The sequence below is a fragment of the Coffea arabica genome, chromosome 3e, assembly GCF_036785885.1.
Source record: "Coffea arabica cultivar ET-39 chromosome 3e, Coffea Arabica ET-39 HiFi, whole genome shotgun sequence".
NCBI classification, from domain to species: Eukaryota; Viridiplantae; Streptophyta; class Magnoliopsida; order Gentianales; family Rubiaceae; genus Coffea; species Coffea arabica.
Genome location: NC_092315.1, coordinates 46,625,977 through 46,647,166, shown reverse-complemented (window position 1 = coordinate 46,647,166; position 21,190 = coordinate 46,625,977). Strand labels below are relative to the sequence as shown.

The following is a 21,190-nucleotide window of genomic DNA, read 5'->3' as shown; positions in this document are numbered from 1 at the left end:
GAAAAAAGAAAGACAACAACAAAATAATGCAGTTTGTGATTTAACTCTGTTACCATATAAACCAAATAACTTGGAACGAATATGCTTATCAATGAAATTTAACATGATTTTAAAGCAGTCTTTCATGCTTTCTAATAGGCACTTCCAATGCACAGATAGATTTTAGGTGTGAAATGACCATTCATATATTCAAAACTGACAGGGGTGCGTAATTGCTATTTAATTTTTTAAACATTGTTTATTGGACAGGGGCCATGCTCTTCATTTATTTAATTTATGAAAACATTGTTCATTAGATAGGGTGTGTAAATGCTATTTTATGTCATTGTCGTTTCTTTCAAGAAGTAATCATCCATTGTGACAAACAATTTCTTATAGTCTCTAGTTTGTTGGACAGGGGCCATGCTCTTCATTTTAAAATTAGGGATAATTGCAGAAACCACCCCTGAGGTTTCTGACATTTGCACTGACCTCCCCTGTGGTTTGAAAAATTACACTGACCTCCCCTGAGATTACTAATCCTTTGCAAATTCAGTCCAAACGATTAAAATATTGTTTTAGGGAGTGAAATTAGAATTTTTTACCAAATTTGTCCTTTGTACTACATGTCCAATGAATGACAAAATACTACAAATCAATTAACAATTAATAAATTTTAAGGAGTATAGTTTATAGGCAAATATGCATTACCTATTTAAAGTACCGGCTCTTTATGGGTATTTTACTTTCAAACATTTAATTTAATACAAATATTTACGCTCAAATACATATTTGTATTTACTTTCAAATATTTAATTTTTGTTAAATACAAAAACTACCAATCTCTCTTCCGTAAAAATATTAATATAACGCTTTTTTAATTTTAGTTACAAACATTTATGTATTTAACATAAATTAAATGATTCAGAATAAAATACCCATAAAAAGTCAATACTTTACTCATGTAATGGATGAAAGCTATAAAGAATTAATACTTTATGGGTCATTTTTTTTAAAAAAAATATTTAATTTATATTAAATAAATAATCTACCGATTTCCTTTTTGCAAGAATATTACTGTAACACTTTTTGAATTTTACTAACAAACATTGATATATTTATCATAAATTAAATGTTTGAAAGTAAAATATCCGTAAAAAGCCGGTACTTTAAATGAGTAATGCGTGTTTGCCTATAAAGAGTCGGTAATTATTTAAAATACCGGTTCTTTAAGGGTATTTTACTTTCAAACATTTAATTTAATACAAATATTTATGCTCAAATATAGATTTGTATTTACTTTCAAATATTTAATTTTTGTTAAATACAAAACCTACCAATCTCTCTTCCATAAAAATATTAATATAACACTTTTTCAATTTTAGTTACAAACATTTATGTATTTAATATAAATTAAATGATTCAGAATAAAATGCACATAAAAAGCGAATACTTTACTCATGTAATGGATGAAAACCATAAAAAATTAATACTTTATGGGCCATTTATTTTTTTAAAAAAATATATTTAATTTATATTAAATAAATAACCTATCGATTTCCTTTTTGTAAGAATATTACTATAACAATTTTTGAATTTTACTTACAAATATTGATATATTTATCATAAATTAAATATTTGAAAGTAAAATAATCGTAAAGAGTTGGTACTTTAAATGAGTAATGCGTGTTTGCCCATAAATTATACTCCTTAAAATTTATTAATTGTTAATTGATTTATAGTACTTTGTCATTCATTGGATATGTAGCACAAAGGGCAAATCTGGTACAAAATTCTAATTTCACTCCCTAAAATAATATTTTAATTGTTTGGACTAAATTTGCAAAAGATTAGTAACCTCAGGGGAGGTCAGTGTAATTTTTCAAACCACAGGGGAGGTCAGTGCAAATGTCAGAAACCTCAGGGGAGGTTTCTGCAATTATCCCTTAAAATTATTAGGCATATCTATTAGTTGAATTTGGACAAATATTGTTGTGTTGTATAATGCCTATATGATGCATGTGTACAAGTTGCAAGGAAAAATGCATTAAAATTCCAAAAATCGCTTTTTGTTTCCATGCATCAAAAGCCAACATTCATTATTCCGTTATATCAAGAAACGTAAGGGAAACGAAATAAAAAATAAAGCATCATATATGAAGCTTATGCTTGTACCAAGTATACTCGATTTTTCTTCTCTAGTTAGCATAATTGATAAGTGTATATTTTCTGTATTTTAAGTGTGTTTTGTTATTTAGTTTTAGTATGTTTCATTCACTTTTATAGCTAATTAACTAAGTTTCCAGTGAGATTTGCATTTTGTGGTTTAAATATCAAAAATTGCATTTCTATGGATTTTAATAGTGAAAACTTCATGTTTTTGTAGGTTTAATGATTCAATCATCAAATGGATTGAGTTGAGAAGATAATTGGATGATTTTTTATTATTTGAAATGGTTTTAAAGAGAATACGAAGTGCAAAGATGAAATGAAATCAAGTTCTAAAGAGGAAAAGTTAGGCAGCTTTGACACCTTTTGATATTTTAACTATATTTTGAGCTACAAGCATCGGATTGAGGTGGTTCTTGATCCATTTTGAAGTTAACACATAACTCTACATTTTTTTTTATGAGAAATCGAAATCTAGTTCATAAGTTTTCCTAGTCAAAATTTGTTATATACACACACATACATACATACATATATATAATATCACTATTGAATAATCAGAAAGCCCTTCACCTCTTTCGACCACCACGCACAATCGCGCAGTCGCTAAATCCACAAAGACCTCATCGTCCCCATGCCTACAATTAGTGATCCTCCTTGTCAAGTACCTTTTTGTAGCCGGAATGAATTTAAAAAAGAAAGAAAGTACCTTCCACTCTTCTCACCGCCATGACTGCTGGAAACTTACTTTCGCCACCTGCTTCCTCATTGTTTAGGACGCCATTGTGTGTGTGTGTGTGTGTTTTTTTGGGATAATTGCAGAAACCTCCCCTGAGGTTTCTGACATTTGCACTGACCTCCCCTGTAGTTTGAAAAATTACACTGACCTGCCCTGAGGTTACTAATCCTTTGCAAATTTAGTCCAAACGATTAAAATATTATTTTAGGGAGTGAAATTAGAATTTTGTACCAGATTTTTCCTTTGTGCTATAAAGGAAAATATTGTAACTAAAATACATAAATGTTAAATACATTTAATGTTTGTAAGCAATACATAATTTTGAGGAGTGAAAATATTGTTCTTTTGATGATAAGAAGATCCATATTTTGTACCATTTGCAACATAAGATGTGGTTAACAAAGTACAAAGTACTATAAATATATAAATGTGGTTAAGAAGTACTATAAAAGAAGATCCATATATAAATACTAAAAATATTTTAAGTACTATTAAAATATTTTAACATTTAAATACAGTATTATTAAAATGAGTGAAATATTTTAAAATATTTTAAATATATGAGTATATTAACAATAAATGTATGAGTGAAATATTTTAAAATATTTTAAAAGATACATTATTATACATATGTTAAAATATTTCACTCATATTTAAAATATTATTAAATACAGTACTTATATACAGTATTATTGTTCTTATAATATATACAGTACTTAAAATGAGTGAACAATATTTTGAGGTAACAATAAGAATACTATTAAAATACTATATTTTTTGAGGTTCAAAGTATTATTGTTACCTCAAACAAAATACTTTATGGATGAAAGTATTATTGTTACCTCAATACAATAATACTGTATAAAATACTATATATTGTTAACTCATACATTTATTCTTAATATATTTTAAAATAATACTATATATTCTTATAATACTTATATACATTACTTATATACAGTAATTATTGTTAAATATTTTAATAATATTGTATTTAAAATATTTTAAAATAATACTGTATTTCACTCATACATTTATTCCATTAACAATAAATGTATTAAAATATTTTAATGGTTAAGAAGATCCATATATAAGTACTATTAAAATATAAACGTATTTATGTTAAATACAAAGTACTATAAAAGAAAAATAAAATACATATTCTGAATCATTTAATTTATATTAAATACATAAATGTTTGTAACTAAAATTGAAAATGTGTTATATTAATATTTTTACGGCAAAGAGATTAGTAGGTTTCGTATTTAACAAAAATTAAATATTTGAAAGTAAATGCAAATCCGTATTTGAGCGTAAATATTTGAAAGTAAAATACCCGTAAAGAGCCGGTACTTTAAATAGGCAATGCGTATTTGCCTATAGGCTATACTCCTTAAAGTTTATTAATTGTTAATTGATTTGTAGTACTTTGTCATTCATTGGACATGTAATACAAAGGGCAAATTTGGTACAAAATTCTAATTTCACTCTCTAAAATAATATTTTAATTGTTTGGACTAAATTTGTAAAGGAATAGTAACCTCAGGGGAGATCAGTGTAATTTTTTAAACCACAGGGGAGGTCAGTGCAAATGTTAAAAACCTCAGGGGAGGTTTCTGCAATTATCCCTTTTCTTTTTTACATATAAAGTGAAACTTTGACAAAAAACAATCTGGGTGATGTCATTAGGTGGATTGCCAATATCGTCCTCATTTAAGTACTAAATTAAATAACTGTCCAACTGCTTTGTACAAAACTACAGTGGAATCATGTTGATAAATGCAAGAATACAAGGGTTTAAGCAGATACCTATGCAAAACCATACAAGTATATTGTAACTAGATGCTAATCTAGTGTCTCTTGTCGTATCCTCGGACAAACGCATGTATACATATGCGTTGCTTGTACATTTTATTTCCCGTTTTCTTAGCTCAACCAAGTCAAGTTGCATTAGTTTATTTTGAAAGAAAAATTGCAAGTTTTAGGTCATTGTTAGTCTCAATTAATTTTATCACGTTTGCATTGAGTAATTAAACATGATTGGTAATATCATAGGAATGTATACTTGCAAAATGACTTCTTGATGATCATGACAAATCGAAATGGAGACCAAAGATAATGAAGAAAGACAACGAATCAAATTGGAGACTAAAATCATGAAGTAAATTGAAAAAAAAAAAAAAGAAAGAGATGGACTAGGCTTTAAATGGTTTCAGCAACACTTGGTGGCTAAATCAACTCCACTGGTGACTTAAATGTTATAATTGATGATGCGTCATGACTTGGGTTTAGGTTGAACTAATTGTAGCTTATGGTAGGAAAGAAGGATTATGCACACGATACTTTAGGAATTTCAAATCTCAAATCTTAAAAGTCTTGGATTCAAATCCTCGTTTCCCTCTCCACTTCTTAAATTTCATCCCTTCCTCCTAGAAAAAAAAAATTTTAAAAGGAATTTCAGTAAAATCTTGTTCATGTTACTGCCATTTACATAGTTAAGATCAATTGACACATGTGGAGGGGCTTTTTTTAATAATTTTCTGGTTATTCAAAGTGTTTAGACAATGACTTGTACAATGAATGAGATTCCTTTTGTGATTTGGACAAGGCTCAGGAGAGGCAAATGTAATTAGGTCAAATTACAAAAGAGTTATGAAGATCTAGAACATTATTATATGAGGGGGATACTTGAAAAACATTTGGCTATTTATGAAATATTCTAGAACATTATTATATGAGGGGGATCCTTGAAAAACATTTGGCTATTTATGAAGTATAACTGTAATTTGACCAAATTACATGGTAAATTTCACAAATATGCCAAATCTTAAAGGAGGTATATGTAATTAACCCTTTAAGTTATGTAGATGTTGCATTATTTTTTGTTTGGTGCCTCAATGAGAGATAGAACCAAACAAGAAAAATAATTAATTGTCTTCAACAAGAGTCATTATTATGTCATCTTAAATTTCAATTGCTTTGGATCTAGATGAATAATAATGGAAAAAAATTGGGACTGGCTAATATTTGGAATAAACATTTTGTAACCGATACAAACATCGATAAATCAAATTACTTATTCTATTTACATTAAAGAAAATCTCCTATACAGGATTAAGCGATACAAAAGTTTATGGTAAGATAAATTAGGACAGATTGGACAAAGTTCGAGTGAGATTTATAACAATTTCACTTAACACTCTCTGCTTTTCAAAATGAACTGAATCCTTATTGTGAATTTTTTTTAGCACATTTGGCCCAAATCAATGAAATTTAATTTCCTGAAGCTGGACTGAGGTTTGTGAATTTATTTGAAACAGATATTCATGTGCGCATGAAATCTTGGACTGTATATGTATCTCTTTTTTGTACACGGAAAGCCCATATTTGTGTATCTAACAATATGCTTCTAACAACCAGTCTTATGTCAGTTTATGCTTTTAAGTTCTTACCTGTATCACAGTCGTATTAGTCAGTGTTTTAAAAGATGAAAACGTTGGGTGGGCGTTTTATCTCCACTTAGGTGAGGCATAAGTCGTAAGGCACGGAGCGTAAGCCCCACAAATTTTTGAGTTTTTAACAAATAAGAATAAAATACCTGTAATATTATAAAGAAATATTGTAAAGTCATAATTTTCTGCTATAAGGTAAATTATTTACTTCGATTAATGGTTGCTGGAGAACAAAATATGAAACTTTTAAATAATTTAGGACTCAATCATAAGTTTTGAACAGTTAAAAAAGCAATATGCCAGTTCTGCACAAAATGGGGAAAATTTTGAAAATAAAAAAAAGTGGATGGGTTTATGAGCAAAACATATCACAGAGTGTCCCACCCTCTTGCGCCTCGTTCCTTTTCCTTCCTTCTTACGTCGTTTCTTTTCTTATCCACTTTCTCCTCTTTTTCTCCCAAACTTACTCTGCAATTCCGTTTCTCTTTGCTTATTTACTGCTTGGGCTCCTCATTCTTTTACCTCTATCAAAGCCAGAAAAAATTTTCAGTGGAGCAAAAGCGACACTAAAATTTTTCACTAAAACTTTTTTACCTGCTTTTTTTTTTCTAGTTTTTTAAGTAAAAAAATATTAACCAACAAATTAAAATGAAAAGTCTTTTTTAGATTATTTTAAATGAAACTTTGCGGCCCATATATCCTTTTAGAATATTAGTTCATGAACTAATTTAAAGGACGACGTAATTCTTTTACTTCCTTAAAACTCTGGGGACACATTTTAAATTATATCAAAATTTTACGGGGATATTATAGGAATTTAAGGAGGGCAGAGGGGCCGTGCCCCCACCTTAAATCTGCCACTGATCCTATTTATGTCGTCTATTTTTTAGTTACTACTTCCCTTTAAATTATAATCTGATTTTTTTCCTTCAAATTTCTGTTCTATCAAACCAGAGCTTTTTACGCCCCTGAGGCGTGCGTTTTTCACGCCCTGGGCGACGCCTCAGAGTCGATGACGACACTGGCGTTTGCCCACCAGAAGAAACGCCTCACTTGGATACCTTGAAGTGATTATGCTTCGCCCCGTCTTGGAGCGCGCCTTCGCCTTTGAAAACAACTATTATTTGTAGAGCTGACTATATATAATATAATCAATTCCACACTAATCAGGGGTTATAGTTACGTCATTTCAATTATTTTGGTTCTCGGGTCAGTATCACACTAATCAAGGATAATTTTTCTATATCATGCTGTGATCAAATGTCTGAATTAATCGATCTTTCCTTCTTTGGTTGCTAATTTGATGGGTGTCAAACCATCAAAATTAAAATTCCTACCCTAAAAACTTAAATTTGAGTATTGGGATGAGTAGGGTCGTCTTCTTAGAAATTGGATGATTTATTTTCTTCCAAACAAGAATTAAATGTAGGTTTGAGAAATTGAAATTAAAATAAATAATTGCCGTGAATAAAAATAATTGAACAGAATAAATTAAATTTAAATCAATAATATACAAGTTCTAACCAAAAAAATAACTTCGGAAGTGGTTCATACAACTATTCATTGATCCAATAATTATTTCATCTATTCGTTAATAAACAGGTTATATTTGTTAAACACGTGATAACAACCAACTTTTCCTTACTTTCTCGATAGTTAAAGTACGCCCGTTAACTACTTTTCTAACCATGAAATAATTAGATCTCATAGTTGACTAGAAAAAGAATTTAATTGTTTATCGTTGAAAAAAATCCAACGTGAAAGTTTGATGAACTGCTAGAGACATGCGACTACAGAAAAACTCCAGAACCAAAAGTCTGCCATTTCCTTGCTTTTCTAAGCAAAGAGTCTTGACCCAAAAGTCTTTCTCTTTGGAAGTACTAATCAATCGAGAACTGGCTGACTAATTCCTTTTCTTTTTCCTACTTTATAGCTACCAATAGTAAACTCCTAAGTGGAAAAGGAAACTTCAAACAATAATTTCAATTGTTTCCCAACTAAATCCTATAACTAATAAAGATATATCCTAAATCTTCAACCAAAATTTGCTCCGAGTCCAACTCGAACTAAGAAACCTCCGCACGTAGTGAAATCTAGAGCCTTTGGGACTTGACAACATGTCTCGACCTCAACCTCACTCATGTCAAACTGGTAAAGAGTTTTCTAGAAAATTGTCCCAGTTAACCATGTTTTGTTCACTTTCCTACAATTAGCACCATTAACCAAATATAAGTAGAATCCATCAATTAATGCAATAGTTGGCTAAAATCGAGGAAAAAACAATCATAAATTTATGAACAAAAATGCATCCAATCAATTCTTTCCACACCTGAACCGTGCTTGACCTCAAGCATGAGAACAACCAATTAAACAATTAAGTGGGAACAACGGCTATCGCCCAAATCATCCACTACTAAGATACAATAAAACACACGTCAAGCATTAGTGGTTAAGTCTCAAAAAATATCTCTCCGATGAGATTTTAAAGCCATGAACTCTTTCAATTCCTGACTAACTAATCTAAGGATATAGAATATTCAACTAGTATTCATCAGCAAATGGTTTAACTATTAACCAAAATCTTAATATTAATCAGGCTAATATAACCATCCACATATTTTCACTTTCATACACACTTTTCATTTTTTACTATTAGCATATCTCTTTTCTAAGATGCTCTCCACACTTGAGTTTTTTTTTTCTCTTAATTTTTTTTAGGAAAAGTACTTAGTCCTTAGCCATTCAAGCCTTTTAATGCGAATTCCGACATCTACGAAATAAAGAAGATCGGTTACTTAGCTTTCATCATTTAAAGACCACATAATCATAACTATCGCCACTTTTTGATGCGAAAGTCGACATTTGTGAAAATCTCCGATTACTAGGTAATAATAACTAGCAGAGTATAGCTAAATATTGTTCACAAATAAACACCAAAATAAAAATTAAATACGCACAAGCCTGTTTCATTTCCCAAACATTTAGAACTAAAATTAATAGTTAACCAATTTACATGACAAATGACAGAAAAATATTCACAATGCCTAGAAAAGTTAACCAAAAATTACAAAAGTCACAAAACCTCAAATATTCACCAAAACGATAGCCTTAAACCCAACCATGTCATACTTGACCCATTATCAGATAAAACCTTAGCAATGAAAACGTTTGAGACATTTAACCATTGTTGATCACAAATGGCCATCAAACATGTATAAAAATGACAAAACTAAAAGGAACTTTGAAATTTTTAACAAAAAGTTCAATAAAAAGGTACCACTATACTATAGCCTCGCACATCTAAATCTTACATTGTCCTTAATGTAAGAAATAAAGAACAAAAGAAAAGAAAATGGACAATGAAACTTCCCTGATCAACCCGGGGAGGAGGGTAAGGCAGCTATGGGTGAGTGGCAAAAGGAGGAATACAATGGACGGAATGGTTGCGGCACTACCCACAACTGCCAAAGGCGAGCGGTGGCGATGACGTCCGAACTCGGCGAAAATTTCCACTATAGAATTGGGTGTGGAACAAGAAATTTTCTCCAAAAGGTTTTGCGAAAGGCCCGGTTTGGATTGCATTTTTCTGAATTTTTTGTAGAAAAAATACTGTAGCGGTTTGATATATGTGAGGTAAAAAGATACTAGGGAAATGTGTTCACGGAAAACGTAGTAATTTTTCTGAGGAAAATCACAATCCAAACAAGGCCTAAGTATGTCAGTCCCAAAATTTCCCTTTTTGTCAATAATTCAAAGTTGAATTTTGTTGTTAATTTCTATCTCTAATGAAGTATCTTTCTTGAATTTTAAGTCTCCAAGTAAGTGTCTTTGAAACATTGAAACTTAATACTGCGCAGCGGGAATAGAGAAACATAAAGGATTGTGCGAGTTAACTGTGCAACCTTTACAAAAATTGAAAATTAGTTTCTTGAATTGTTGATTGTGTTTACATTAAAGAAAATGAAAGATTAACTGACAAAAAAGTAATGATAATTGTGCATATCTCGAGTGTGATTAATGACAATTTCACTTAGCTCCTTCTATTTTTCGTATTGGACTTACCTCCTTTAATCTGAATTTCATTAACACATTTTCCCATGTCAATGAATTATTGATTTCCTAGACCCTATAAGTAACTTGAGCTGGTCCTTGATCTCGATTCATCAGAAATGAATCGAACCATTGCTGGAATTAGAGGTTAACATTTTGGGAAAGGAGGCAAGAATAGTAACTAAGTACACTTATGGGGGCGTTCTTATATTTTTGTAGAAAGCTCCGGTGGGAAATTTAATATTTTCAAGGATGGTAAGGAAAAAATTTTGAACATGTCAAAGGGATATAAAAAGATTTCTAAAATCTTGTAGGGACAAAGTCTGATTTGTAGAAGGATTAAAAAAACAAAAAATTTTAATTTTTATAGGGGTATTTAAGAATTCCTAAATCTTGGGGGCAGTTGCCCTAGTTGCATCCGCTAGCTAATCTAACTATATGCTTCTAACAACCAATCTTATGTCAGTTTATGCTTTTGAGTTCTTACCTGCACTGCACTAGAAAGCATTAGTGACCAGTACGACAATAAACAATAACAACCAATCTCAGCTTATGCTTTTAAATTTGAACTGAAAAAGTCGCATTAGTACAGCTGATTATATGATCAAATCCAGACTAATCAAGGGTTAGTCGTCCCATATTTCATTTTTTTTCCTTTCTCTGGTCAATATCACACTAATCAAAGATTTTTGTCTTCTATATCATGAATTTAAAATCAATTTAACAACCAATTTTGTGTCGGCTTATGCTTTTAAGTTCTTACCTGCACCACAAAAAAAAAACCATTAGAGCAATAAATTAACAAAAGATAATCAACCTTCGGTTATGCTTTTAAATCTGATTGAAAGTCGTATTAAACCCACACTAATCAGGGGTTACATTTTTTTTTCTTTCTCGTGTCAATACCACACTAATCAAGGATTATGTCTTGTATATCAGGCTATGGTCGTGTCTAAATTAATATTGTATTTTTCCTCCTTTCAACACCGCACCAAATTTTCTGATGCTCAAAAATTGTTGTTATCACTATTAGAATATAATAATCGTCAGACAGGTGACAAATAGGATGAAAACAACAATTGTATTATACGAGGTGAACTTAAAGTGACAAGAAGTATATTGTAACTAGATGCTAATCTAACTTCTATTGTCGTACCTTGGGACAAATGCATGTATACATATGCATTGCTTATACATTTTATTTGCCGTTTCCTTACCTCAACCAAGTCAAGTTGCATTAGTTTATTTTGAAAGAAGAATTGTAAGTTTTAGGTCATTGTTAGTCTCAATTAATTTTGTCACGTTTGTAGTGAGTGACAAATAGGATGAAAACAACAATTACATTATGGGATAATTTTATAGACCTCCCCTAAAGTTTCTGACAATTTCACTGACCTTCCTTGAGATTTTCAATATTACACTTACCTCTCTTGCTGATAGACAATAACTATAATAACCTTCATAATTATTCAAAAGACAAGCCATTGATACAAAAGGGAAAAGATAATAGAAAAAAGGAAAACAATTCTTCTTGATCAAGCCATATATTATGGCTAAACTATTTGAACCATGACTATTAAATTGTAACCTTCTATCACTCAAATATGATAATCAATTTAAATGTCTCCTTCCTTCTATCACTCAAATATGCTACTTCTGTTGATGATGATGGAAGCAATCATCACTACCAACAATCCAATTATTCATGTCATTGAGTACAAAAATGCTACTAGATTACAGAAAGTATAATTTGATAGACTGTACTGAAACTATTACCCCAAACTTGCATTGTTGATGTTTTGTCTAGTTCCTCTTAATAGACATCAAATTTGTTCTCAATAAAATTGTGTCAATTTAGAGGGAAAAAATGTGGGTTGATTTAGGATAACCAATCCAAATGTTGAGAGCAGAGGTTAGAAGAATTTTGGTAATTGAGGGCTTGGCCATTTGAGTGGGGAAAAGGTAAGAATTGTGAGTTTTATGACTAACGGTTTGGTAGGCAAGAAATGGAAGAAACCTCTAGAAAGGTAAAGATTGTGAAGGTAAGAATTACGACGGCGGATTTTGGCATCTAAGACAAAGAATTTGTTCAGAAGAAGAAGAAGTGATAAGAGTTTGAAAGTTTTGGTTGATGTAGAAAAACATGAAGATGGAAAATATCAAAAAATTGGCTAAGCAATAAAACTGGTGATTTTGGTAGTATACAAGTGTATTCTTAACTTTTAAAAAATTTTAATGATTATTCATATTAAAGAAATTTAGATGAGGGGAATTTTGGGCAGTCATATACTTTTTGGTCTTACATCATCAAGGTGAAATCGAAACCTATATTTTATGGGAGGTATGTGTAATTTTTAAAATGTGAGGGGAGCTGTCTGAAATTACTAGAAACCTCAAGGGAGGTTTCTGAAATTATCTCTTAAAATATATGAGGTGACTTAAGGTGACAGGAATTATATTGTAACTAGATGCTAATCTTGTGTCTCTTGTCGTATCCTGGGACAAATGCATGCATACATCTACGTTGCTTGTATATTTTATTTTCTGTTTTCTTAGCTCAACCAAGTCCAGTTGCATTAGTTTATTTGAAAGAAAAATTGCAAGTTTTAGGTCATTGTTATTCTCAATTGATTTGTCACATTTGCAGTGGGTGACAAACAGGATGAAAACAACAATTGCATTATAGGCGGTGAACTTAAAGTGACAAGAAGTATATTGTAACTAGATACTAATCTAGTGTCTCTTGTCATATCCTGGGACAAATGCATGTATACATATGCGTTGCTTGCACATTTTATTTTCCGTTTTCTTAGCTCAACCAAGTCAAGTTGCATTAGTTTATTTTGAAAGAAAAATTGCAAGTTTTAGGTCATTGTTAGTCTCAATTAACTTTGTCACGTTTGTAGTGGGTAATTAATTAAACATGATTGGTAATATCATAGGAATGTATACTTGCAAAAGGACTTCTTGATGATCATGACAAATGAAAATGGAGACCAAAGATAATGAATCGAATTGGAGACTTAAAATCATGAAGTAAATTAGGAAAAAAAAAAAAGAGATACGCTAGGCTTTAAATGGTTTCAGCAAAACTTGGTGGCTAAATCAACTCCTTTGGTGACTTCAATGTTATAATTGATGATGCCTCATGACTTGGGTTTTGGTTGCACTAATTGTAGCTTATGGTAGGAAAAAAGGATTATGCACATGATACTTTAGGAATTTAAAATCTCAAATCTTAGAAGTCCTGTATATTCAGATCCTTCTTTCCCTCCCCATTTCGTAAATGCCATCCCTTCTTGCTAGAAAAAAATTTTTAAAAAAGGAATTTTAGTAAAATCTTATTCATGTTACTGTCATTTATATAGTTAAGATCAATTGACACATGGAGGTTTTTTTTAATAATTATCTGGTTATTCAAAGTGTTTAAACAAGGACTTGTACAATGAAAGCAATTCCTTTTGTGATTTGGGCAATGTTCAAGATAGGCAAATGTAATTAGGTCAAATTACAAAAGAGTCATGGGGATCTAGAACATTATTATATGATGGGGATACTTGAAAAATATTTGGCTATTTATGAAGTATAACTGTAATTTGGCCAAACTACATTGTAAATTTCGCAAATCTGCCAAATCTTAAAGGAGGTATATGTAATTAACCCTTTAAGTTATGTTGATGCCGCATTATTTTTCGTTTGGTGCCTCGATGAGAGATAGGACCGAACAAGAAAAAAAATTCAACTGTCTTCGACATGAGGCATTATAATGTCATCTTAAGTTTCAAGTACAGTACCAAATTTTGCAGTTGGAAGTGAATTTAAAGCAAGAATGATTTTGTTATGAACCCACAAGTTTATGAAAGTAGAATGGCAAGCTTAAATTTTATAGTTCTCTTTCACATAAACCTAACCTTAATTTGAAAATTGATGATGGAGCATAAAAACTTAGTAGTTTTGATTCAGCTACAAAGCAAAAAAGAAAAAAGAAAGAAAACCAAATAACTTGATTCATTGATAAGCATAAAAACCAAATACTTCTCTTTCGCATAAACGTAATCTTAATTTGAAAATTGTTGATGGACCCAAAAAACAAAAAAAACTTGGTAGTTTTGTTTCAGCCAGAAAGCCAAAAAAAGAAAAGAGAAAGACAACAACAAAATAATCCAGTTTGTGATTTAGCTCTGTTACGATATAAACCAAATAAATTGGAACGAATATGCTCTGTTAAACCATGCTTTCACGCTTTCTAATAGGCATTTCCAATGCACAGATAGGTTTTAGGTGTGAAATGACAAATTCATATATTCAAAACTGGGTTACGTGGCAAACTTCTGTTGGGCAAAATTTAACAGAATGGTCAAAATAGATCACCAAAAAAAGTTAGTGGATAATTTTGAACAAAAAATAGTTGAGTGAGTGAAATAAAATTTTTAAAAAGTTTAGTAGGTTATTTGGCACAAAAATTAGTTTAGTGGGTAAACTGAAACTTTTAAAAAATTTAAATTTATAATTTTTCCATTAAGAGTATATGAAAATAAAAATAAAAAAAATTAAAAGCTAGGGGAAGACTTTAAGAATAGTAAACTATTGATGACACTCTTTTAAACTTTTAGTTATATCCTAATCGCCTACTGAACCTTTGGTATGAACCTTTGCTATAGTAAATTTATAACAAATTATTGGAGTTGCTATGGCTAATTACTATAATATACTAATTATTAGGTTGTAGTAAAAAGAAGAAAATTAACACCTCCACAAAACTAAGAAATCATGATAAGAACACTGCATTTAGAATCAGAGAGAGACAAATTACTGTAAAGAAAAACTGAAAGGCCTGAAGGAAACAGAAACTTCTATAAATTCAAAATGACGAAATGGAACTGATCTTGCCAAACCAACGAGCACTGCAGCCATAAACCTGGCAAAATGCTTGTACTGTGAGGAGCACAACAAGCAATATGGCAAGAAAGATTTTGACAGCGGCCTCAGATGGAACAAAATGGTCTCTTATGAATCTCCAAGCTTTGACTCTGAAAGTGTTGTCATATATCGCGTTCAACTTCTGAGTGGCCTCTTCCAATTCGGGAAGAGGATTCTGACTACTAGATTTGCTTATCCCATTGAAGATTTTTGCGATTTCTTCACTCGGGAGATTGCTTATTATGATTCCCTTTTCCTTGAGCAAATCTACATCTTTAGCAGTGTCAATAATGCCGCACATGAAATCCACATATCCTGCAAGTATAAGGGTTGATTTTGGAGAAGCTGTGGCAACTTCATAGGCAACCAGGTTTCGTAATATTGCTTCTGAATCAGTGTCCAATGTGATTCCTGGGAGGTAGAGTATGCGGCCCTCTTCATCATACTTCATTCCAATACCTGAATCAGACCAGACTTCAAACTTTACTTTAGAAACACCATCAAGTTCCGAAACAGACGGTATTCGGATCTCCTCAATTGAAGAGTTTCCTCTTCTTGGATCTTTTTTGAAAAGTGCCGCAAATTTCTGCAGTGGTAAACTTGCTAGCAACAATAGAGGTTTCTGGCCCGTCAATTCAGCTGCAACCCTCGCAACCTGTGTAACTTTCTCAGCAACCTCATCCAATTCTCTGTCACTCGCAGATTCAACATACTCTTCTTCAATATACCAATTTTTCACAATCAAATTATACAAATAACTCAGAAGATGAGGATTAGAGGTATCGCCAAGAATTCCTGCCTTATCAGTTAGGCCAAGGGGAGTGTGTGCTTTACAAAATGACAAGAACTGGGAAAATAACTCTTCGACCTTTTTTATTTCCTCCTCCTCACCTTCGTCCTCATCCTCTCCGTCATCTTCTTCTTCCTCCTCATCTTCTTCACCTTCCTCATCCTCGTTCTCAGCATCATCATCATCATCGCTACCTTCCTCCTCATCTTCCACAGGAGGTTGTAAAGCCTTTAGTATTTCTTTCAGTACAATCACGGGCATTTGATTCTCCAACATGACAATGTCCTGAGCTAACTTCCTGTCTGCCGAATCAACACTTGCTTTATCTGTGTAGGTGCCCAGCCGATGAAGCAAATATACACCGTCAATAGACATGATCCATGCCAAAGTACCGCCATCAATGTCCAAGTACTTGCTGTAGCAGGTGCGCACCGAGGGCTCAAGCACTTTGACCTTGTCGACAATTAGGCTTTTGAAATTCTGGCACTGTTCTGGCTTCAAATATTTCTTCACAGCCTCAAGCTTTCTGATCTCCATTTCATCAAGATCAGGCCTCAAGTGATGATATGCTCCTAGGCCTATCTGCTGAGGGGCATAAGCTTCTGGCTTTGTGTCGCATACTTTTTTGGGTACACGAAAGATGGAAGCATGATTGTCAATGTATATGATGAAATGCTCATTCAACTGATCAGTCCATCTTTGCTCACTTGTGATTGAACCGAAAAATGAGCTAGACATGGTGCAAAGGAAATGCGGTCAGTGGTATGATTGGTGTATGGTTTTTAGGGAGTATCTGGCTTTCAGCTATGGTAGGGAAAATATGCTTAGGATGAGCATAATCTATTGGCTATAAATAGGAAGTCCTTCTAGTGCAGAAGCGGATGGTTTGAAAAAATGTCTTATTTTTCTTATGCCAGAAATTAAACAAGTGTGATTAAACAATAGAAACTTTTCAAGCCTTCACCAAGTAATGCCAATGATATGGTTGTTGGAATAAGGAATCCTGTTACGATACACAGTTTTTCTGTAACAATCCTCTGTGTGTAAAGAAATAGACACTGATAAGAACATTTTTTTTTTTTTATCTTCAATAGAAATTTAAAGCTTGTTAAAATTGTTTTAATGAAATTTTCTAACCATACATTTTAGAATTGAGTAGTTCAAGAATCTTGGTCTTATTTTTGTGCTCCTCTCCTGCACTCTTAAGTATCTGATTTAGGTTCAAAGTAAAGATTAAAGCTTTTTAACAGAGGTAAGTGGCTTCTTTTTTTGTTGTTGGTGTGTCTGATTTGTCTATTTTGCCATAAGAAACAAAAAAAAAAAAAAATTTGCTCAAGGTGTATTTAACCAAAATGCCAATTCCTATGTCTACAAAATTGCTGAAGGTGTATTTGTCCTCAAGCTTTGACCTGAACCTCATCCAACCTCACCAAACGTTTGCTTCATCATGCATTATCCATCACTGTTGAAAAAAATTAAGATTGATATTAAATATATTCCAATGAATGCAAATTTCTGTTTATGTTTGCGCAGTACATCTGCCGTCTCCAATAATAGGTTTGGTGCAAGTTATATTTTTTAGTACAATTGAGGCCTCTCCTATCAGTACAAAGAAAACACTTCAGAAAACAAGAAAAGAAACCTTTTTTTTTTTTGGTTGAATAAGTAAGTCAACATTAGAATGGACGAAAGCAATTATTTATCCTTCCTTGAAGTTGTATATAGATTGACATCATTAGCCTGATCGAGCTTATTTTTCTACGTGTTCATTGGATTTAGAAAGGTTTTGATTAAATTGAACAATTGTTATATATACCAAAATTCTCAGTGGTATGTACGACTAAACATAGCTACTACGTACTCCTTTTTTCAAAAAAATAACTAAATTAAGTCATATGCATTCCTACAGACCAAAAAAAAAAAAAAAACCATAATAAAAGGTGTCAAAAATTAAGACTTTAAGGATACAGAAGTGTTTGATCATTTAATTAGCTGGTTCGATGTCTTCCTTTTATCTTAGTGTTTTTACTTTTGTGGTGTCCTTTGATGCCAGAAACCTTTGAACTCTGAACAATCCTAGAATCCAACCAGCCATGTCTTTCAATAGGATATTGCCACAAGTAAGATATATCTTTTTCTATTCTAGCTATTTATAAGTTGAAATAATTCAAGACATCATAACTAACAACCTAAGCCGAGCCTTTTGAGTTTCAGGAGAGACAAAAGTGCATTTGCTTTAAATCCCAATACAATAATCCCAGGAAACTGGTGAAACGAATCTGCTTCATGCGTGTATTAAAGTTTGACAAATTGAATTTTGCCTTGCAAGAAAACTTAACCAATTATACGGACTTTTGCTAATGATATGTGCCCGAGACATTTAATTGATAATTATGTAAGACTTGCCTATTTTGAGGCAATTATGATCCACATGATTGATTCTAAAGTGATTGATATCATAATTAATTGATTGACATTTTGTCAATAATTAATTAGCATCACCCATTAGATAATGATTGGTGATTGACATTCTGATTAATTAATTGACATTTTGTCAATAATTAATTAGTATCTTCCATTTGTTAATGATTGATTGATATTTTTATTAATTGCTATCTTATTCAATTAGTTAATAAATCAAATCAATCAATTAGTCAGAAGAAATTATTTTCAATTATGAATTTTGGCAAGATTTCCTCGATGGAAGGAAACCCAAGGGATTTTTGTATTTGCTAGTAAAGGTCCCTAACCTAGCCAATAAATAGTCTGTGGTATTCCATCAACTGTACACTTTTGGATTAGGCATATGTTAGAAGATCTTTACTCTAAATTCTCCTTCTACTTTTCTTTTTTCTACATATTTTGTTTTGTTATAATATATAAGAAGGAGTCAAAGACACAAGAAGAGATCAACTTGTGCTTGACAACAATGGTTAGAGGTAAGTGTATTTAGATTTCCACTGCTTAGTACATTCACATGTACATAATTAGTTTAACATGTGGTATAGAGCCAACCTCTAACCATGTTGTTCAGCTTATAATTTCATGGTTTATTGGCAATCTGATAAAAGTTTTAGAGATTCGTATCAAGTTTGAACGAATTTAATTTAATTTGCCATGGGATCTCTGGTCCATTTCTCAATAATTGAGATTTATTGACTAGTCATATGTATATGTATCATTCATATGATATCTTATTTGGTTATGCAATTCATCTAGATTTCCTCCAATAATCTAGTATGACTGCAAGTAATTTGAATGTTTCTTGGACTTACATATTTGTGATTGTAAGGGTTATATGTATTGATTGTTGTTATCAATACAATATAATAATTCGAAAAACATATAAAGAGTTGTTATATTTAACAATGAAAAGACAAATATCATATTAATCTATGCAAGATAATTGGTTGACTTTATATGAATGAATCTAGAGACTTATGTTTCCCAAGAGGGTGGCGTTGGGTTTCTGTCGATTGAGGACACTTATAGGGCTTTCTCCTGTAAGTTGTGGTGGACCTTTAGGCAGAATTTGTCACTGTGGACTGTGTTCATGCGATCCAAATATTGCCATGGCACTCATCCTTGTCAGGTTACCATGAGATCTCCTAGTTCAGCAACATGGCGCCGTATGCTGGACATTAGGGGATTTGTGGAGTTATTTATACTTTGCAGACCTTATAGTGGCATTTGCCACTTCTGGTATGATAACTGGACGGGTTCAGGTGCTTTATCTCTTAGAGCGGAGGTGCAGGAACATTTGTCCTTCCACAACTTTATTGTGGACGGGGCATGGGATAGCCACTTGTTGTCTCATGTCCTTCTGCCTGCTTTAGTCCAGGCTGTGATGGGCATGCCGGTCCCCTGTACTTCTTCGGTGCACAGAATGGTTTGGACAGCGTCATCTTCTGGGAGTTTCTCATTATCCTCTGCCTTGCAAGAGGTGAGGGAGGCTAAACCCTCGTCCTTCATGTTCAGGCAGGCTTGGCATCCGCACCTCTCTCTAAAAATTTCCTTCTTTATGATGCGATTCTTGCGGGGACGGTTGCCTTTGGATGATATATATATTAACCCGTTTTTGGGTTCACCTACCATCTAAATACTTTTGCTGTGTGAAGCCTAGTGTCAAAACGCTACAGCACGTGTTCATGACAGGTGATATCGCAAAGGCGATTTGGAAGTATTTCGGGTCTCTCTTTGGTCTTAACTTGGCTCAAGAGCATTTAAGCGTACAATTGGCAAATTGGTGGTACAAACCTGCTAAGTCCGCGAGGCTAAAGTTTGTCTTTCGGCTTCTGCCCGTTTTTGTGTGTTAGTATCTAGTTACAATATACTTCTTGCCACTTTAAGTTCACCTCGTATAATGCAATTGTTGTTTTCATCCTGTTTGTCACCCACTGCAAATGTGACAAAATCAATTGAGAACAACAATGACCTAAAACTTGCAATTTTTGTTTCAAAATAAACTAATGCAACTGGACTTGGTTGAGCTAAGAAAACAGAAAATAAAATATACAAACAAGGCAGACGTATACATACATTGGTTCCAGGATATGACAAGAGATACTAGAATAACATCTAGTTACAATATATTTCTTGACACTTTAACTCACCTCATATAATGTAATTGTTATTTGTCACCTCTGTGACGATTATTATACTCTAACAGTGATAACAACAAGATTTGAGCATCAGAAAATTTAGAAACCGGTGGAGGAAAGATACAATACTAATATTAGACACGACCATAACTTGATATACAAGATAATCCTTGATTAATGTGATATTGACACAAGAAAGAAAAAATGGAACCCCTGATTAGTGTGGATTTAATTATATAATAACCTGTACTAATACGACTTTCAATCAGATTTAAAAGCACAAGCGAAGGTTGATTATCTTTTGTTAATTTATTGCTCTAATGGGGTTCTTTGTGGTGCAGGTAAGAACTTAAAAGCTTAAGCCGATACAAAATTGGTTGTTAGTAGCATACTGTTAAATTGATTTTACATTCATGATATAGATGACAAAAAATCCTTGATTAGTATGATATTGACCAGAGAAAGAAAAAAAATGAAATTGTGGGACGAC

The 21,190-nt window shown here is 32.2% G+C and overlaps 1 protein-coding gene across 1 annotated transcript; it reads right to left on the bottom strand.

The window, feature by feature from the left end:
• Nucleotides 1–15,250: 15,250 nt before the first annotated feature.
• Nucleotides 15,251–16,837, bottom strand: LOC113737730 (putative UPF0481 protein At3g02645). The gene has a single exon (XM_027264911.1). The coding sequence runs from the start codon at nucleotides 16,835–16,837 to the stop codon at nucleotides 15,251–15,253; it is 1,587 nt and encodes a 528-aa protein (XP_027120712.1).
• Nucleotides 16,838–21,190: the final 4,353 nt, after the last annotated feature.

What these genes read in the sequence shown, in the direction of transcription:
- LOC113737730 (XM_027264911.1), bottom strand. Translation starts at nt 16,837, where the DNA reads ATGTCTAGCTCATTTTTCGGTTCAATCACAAGTGAGCAAAGATGGACT.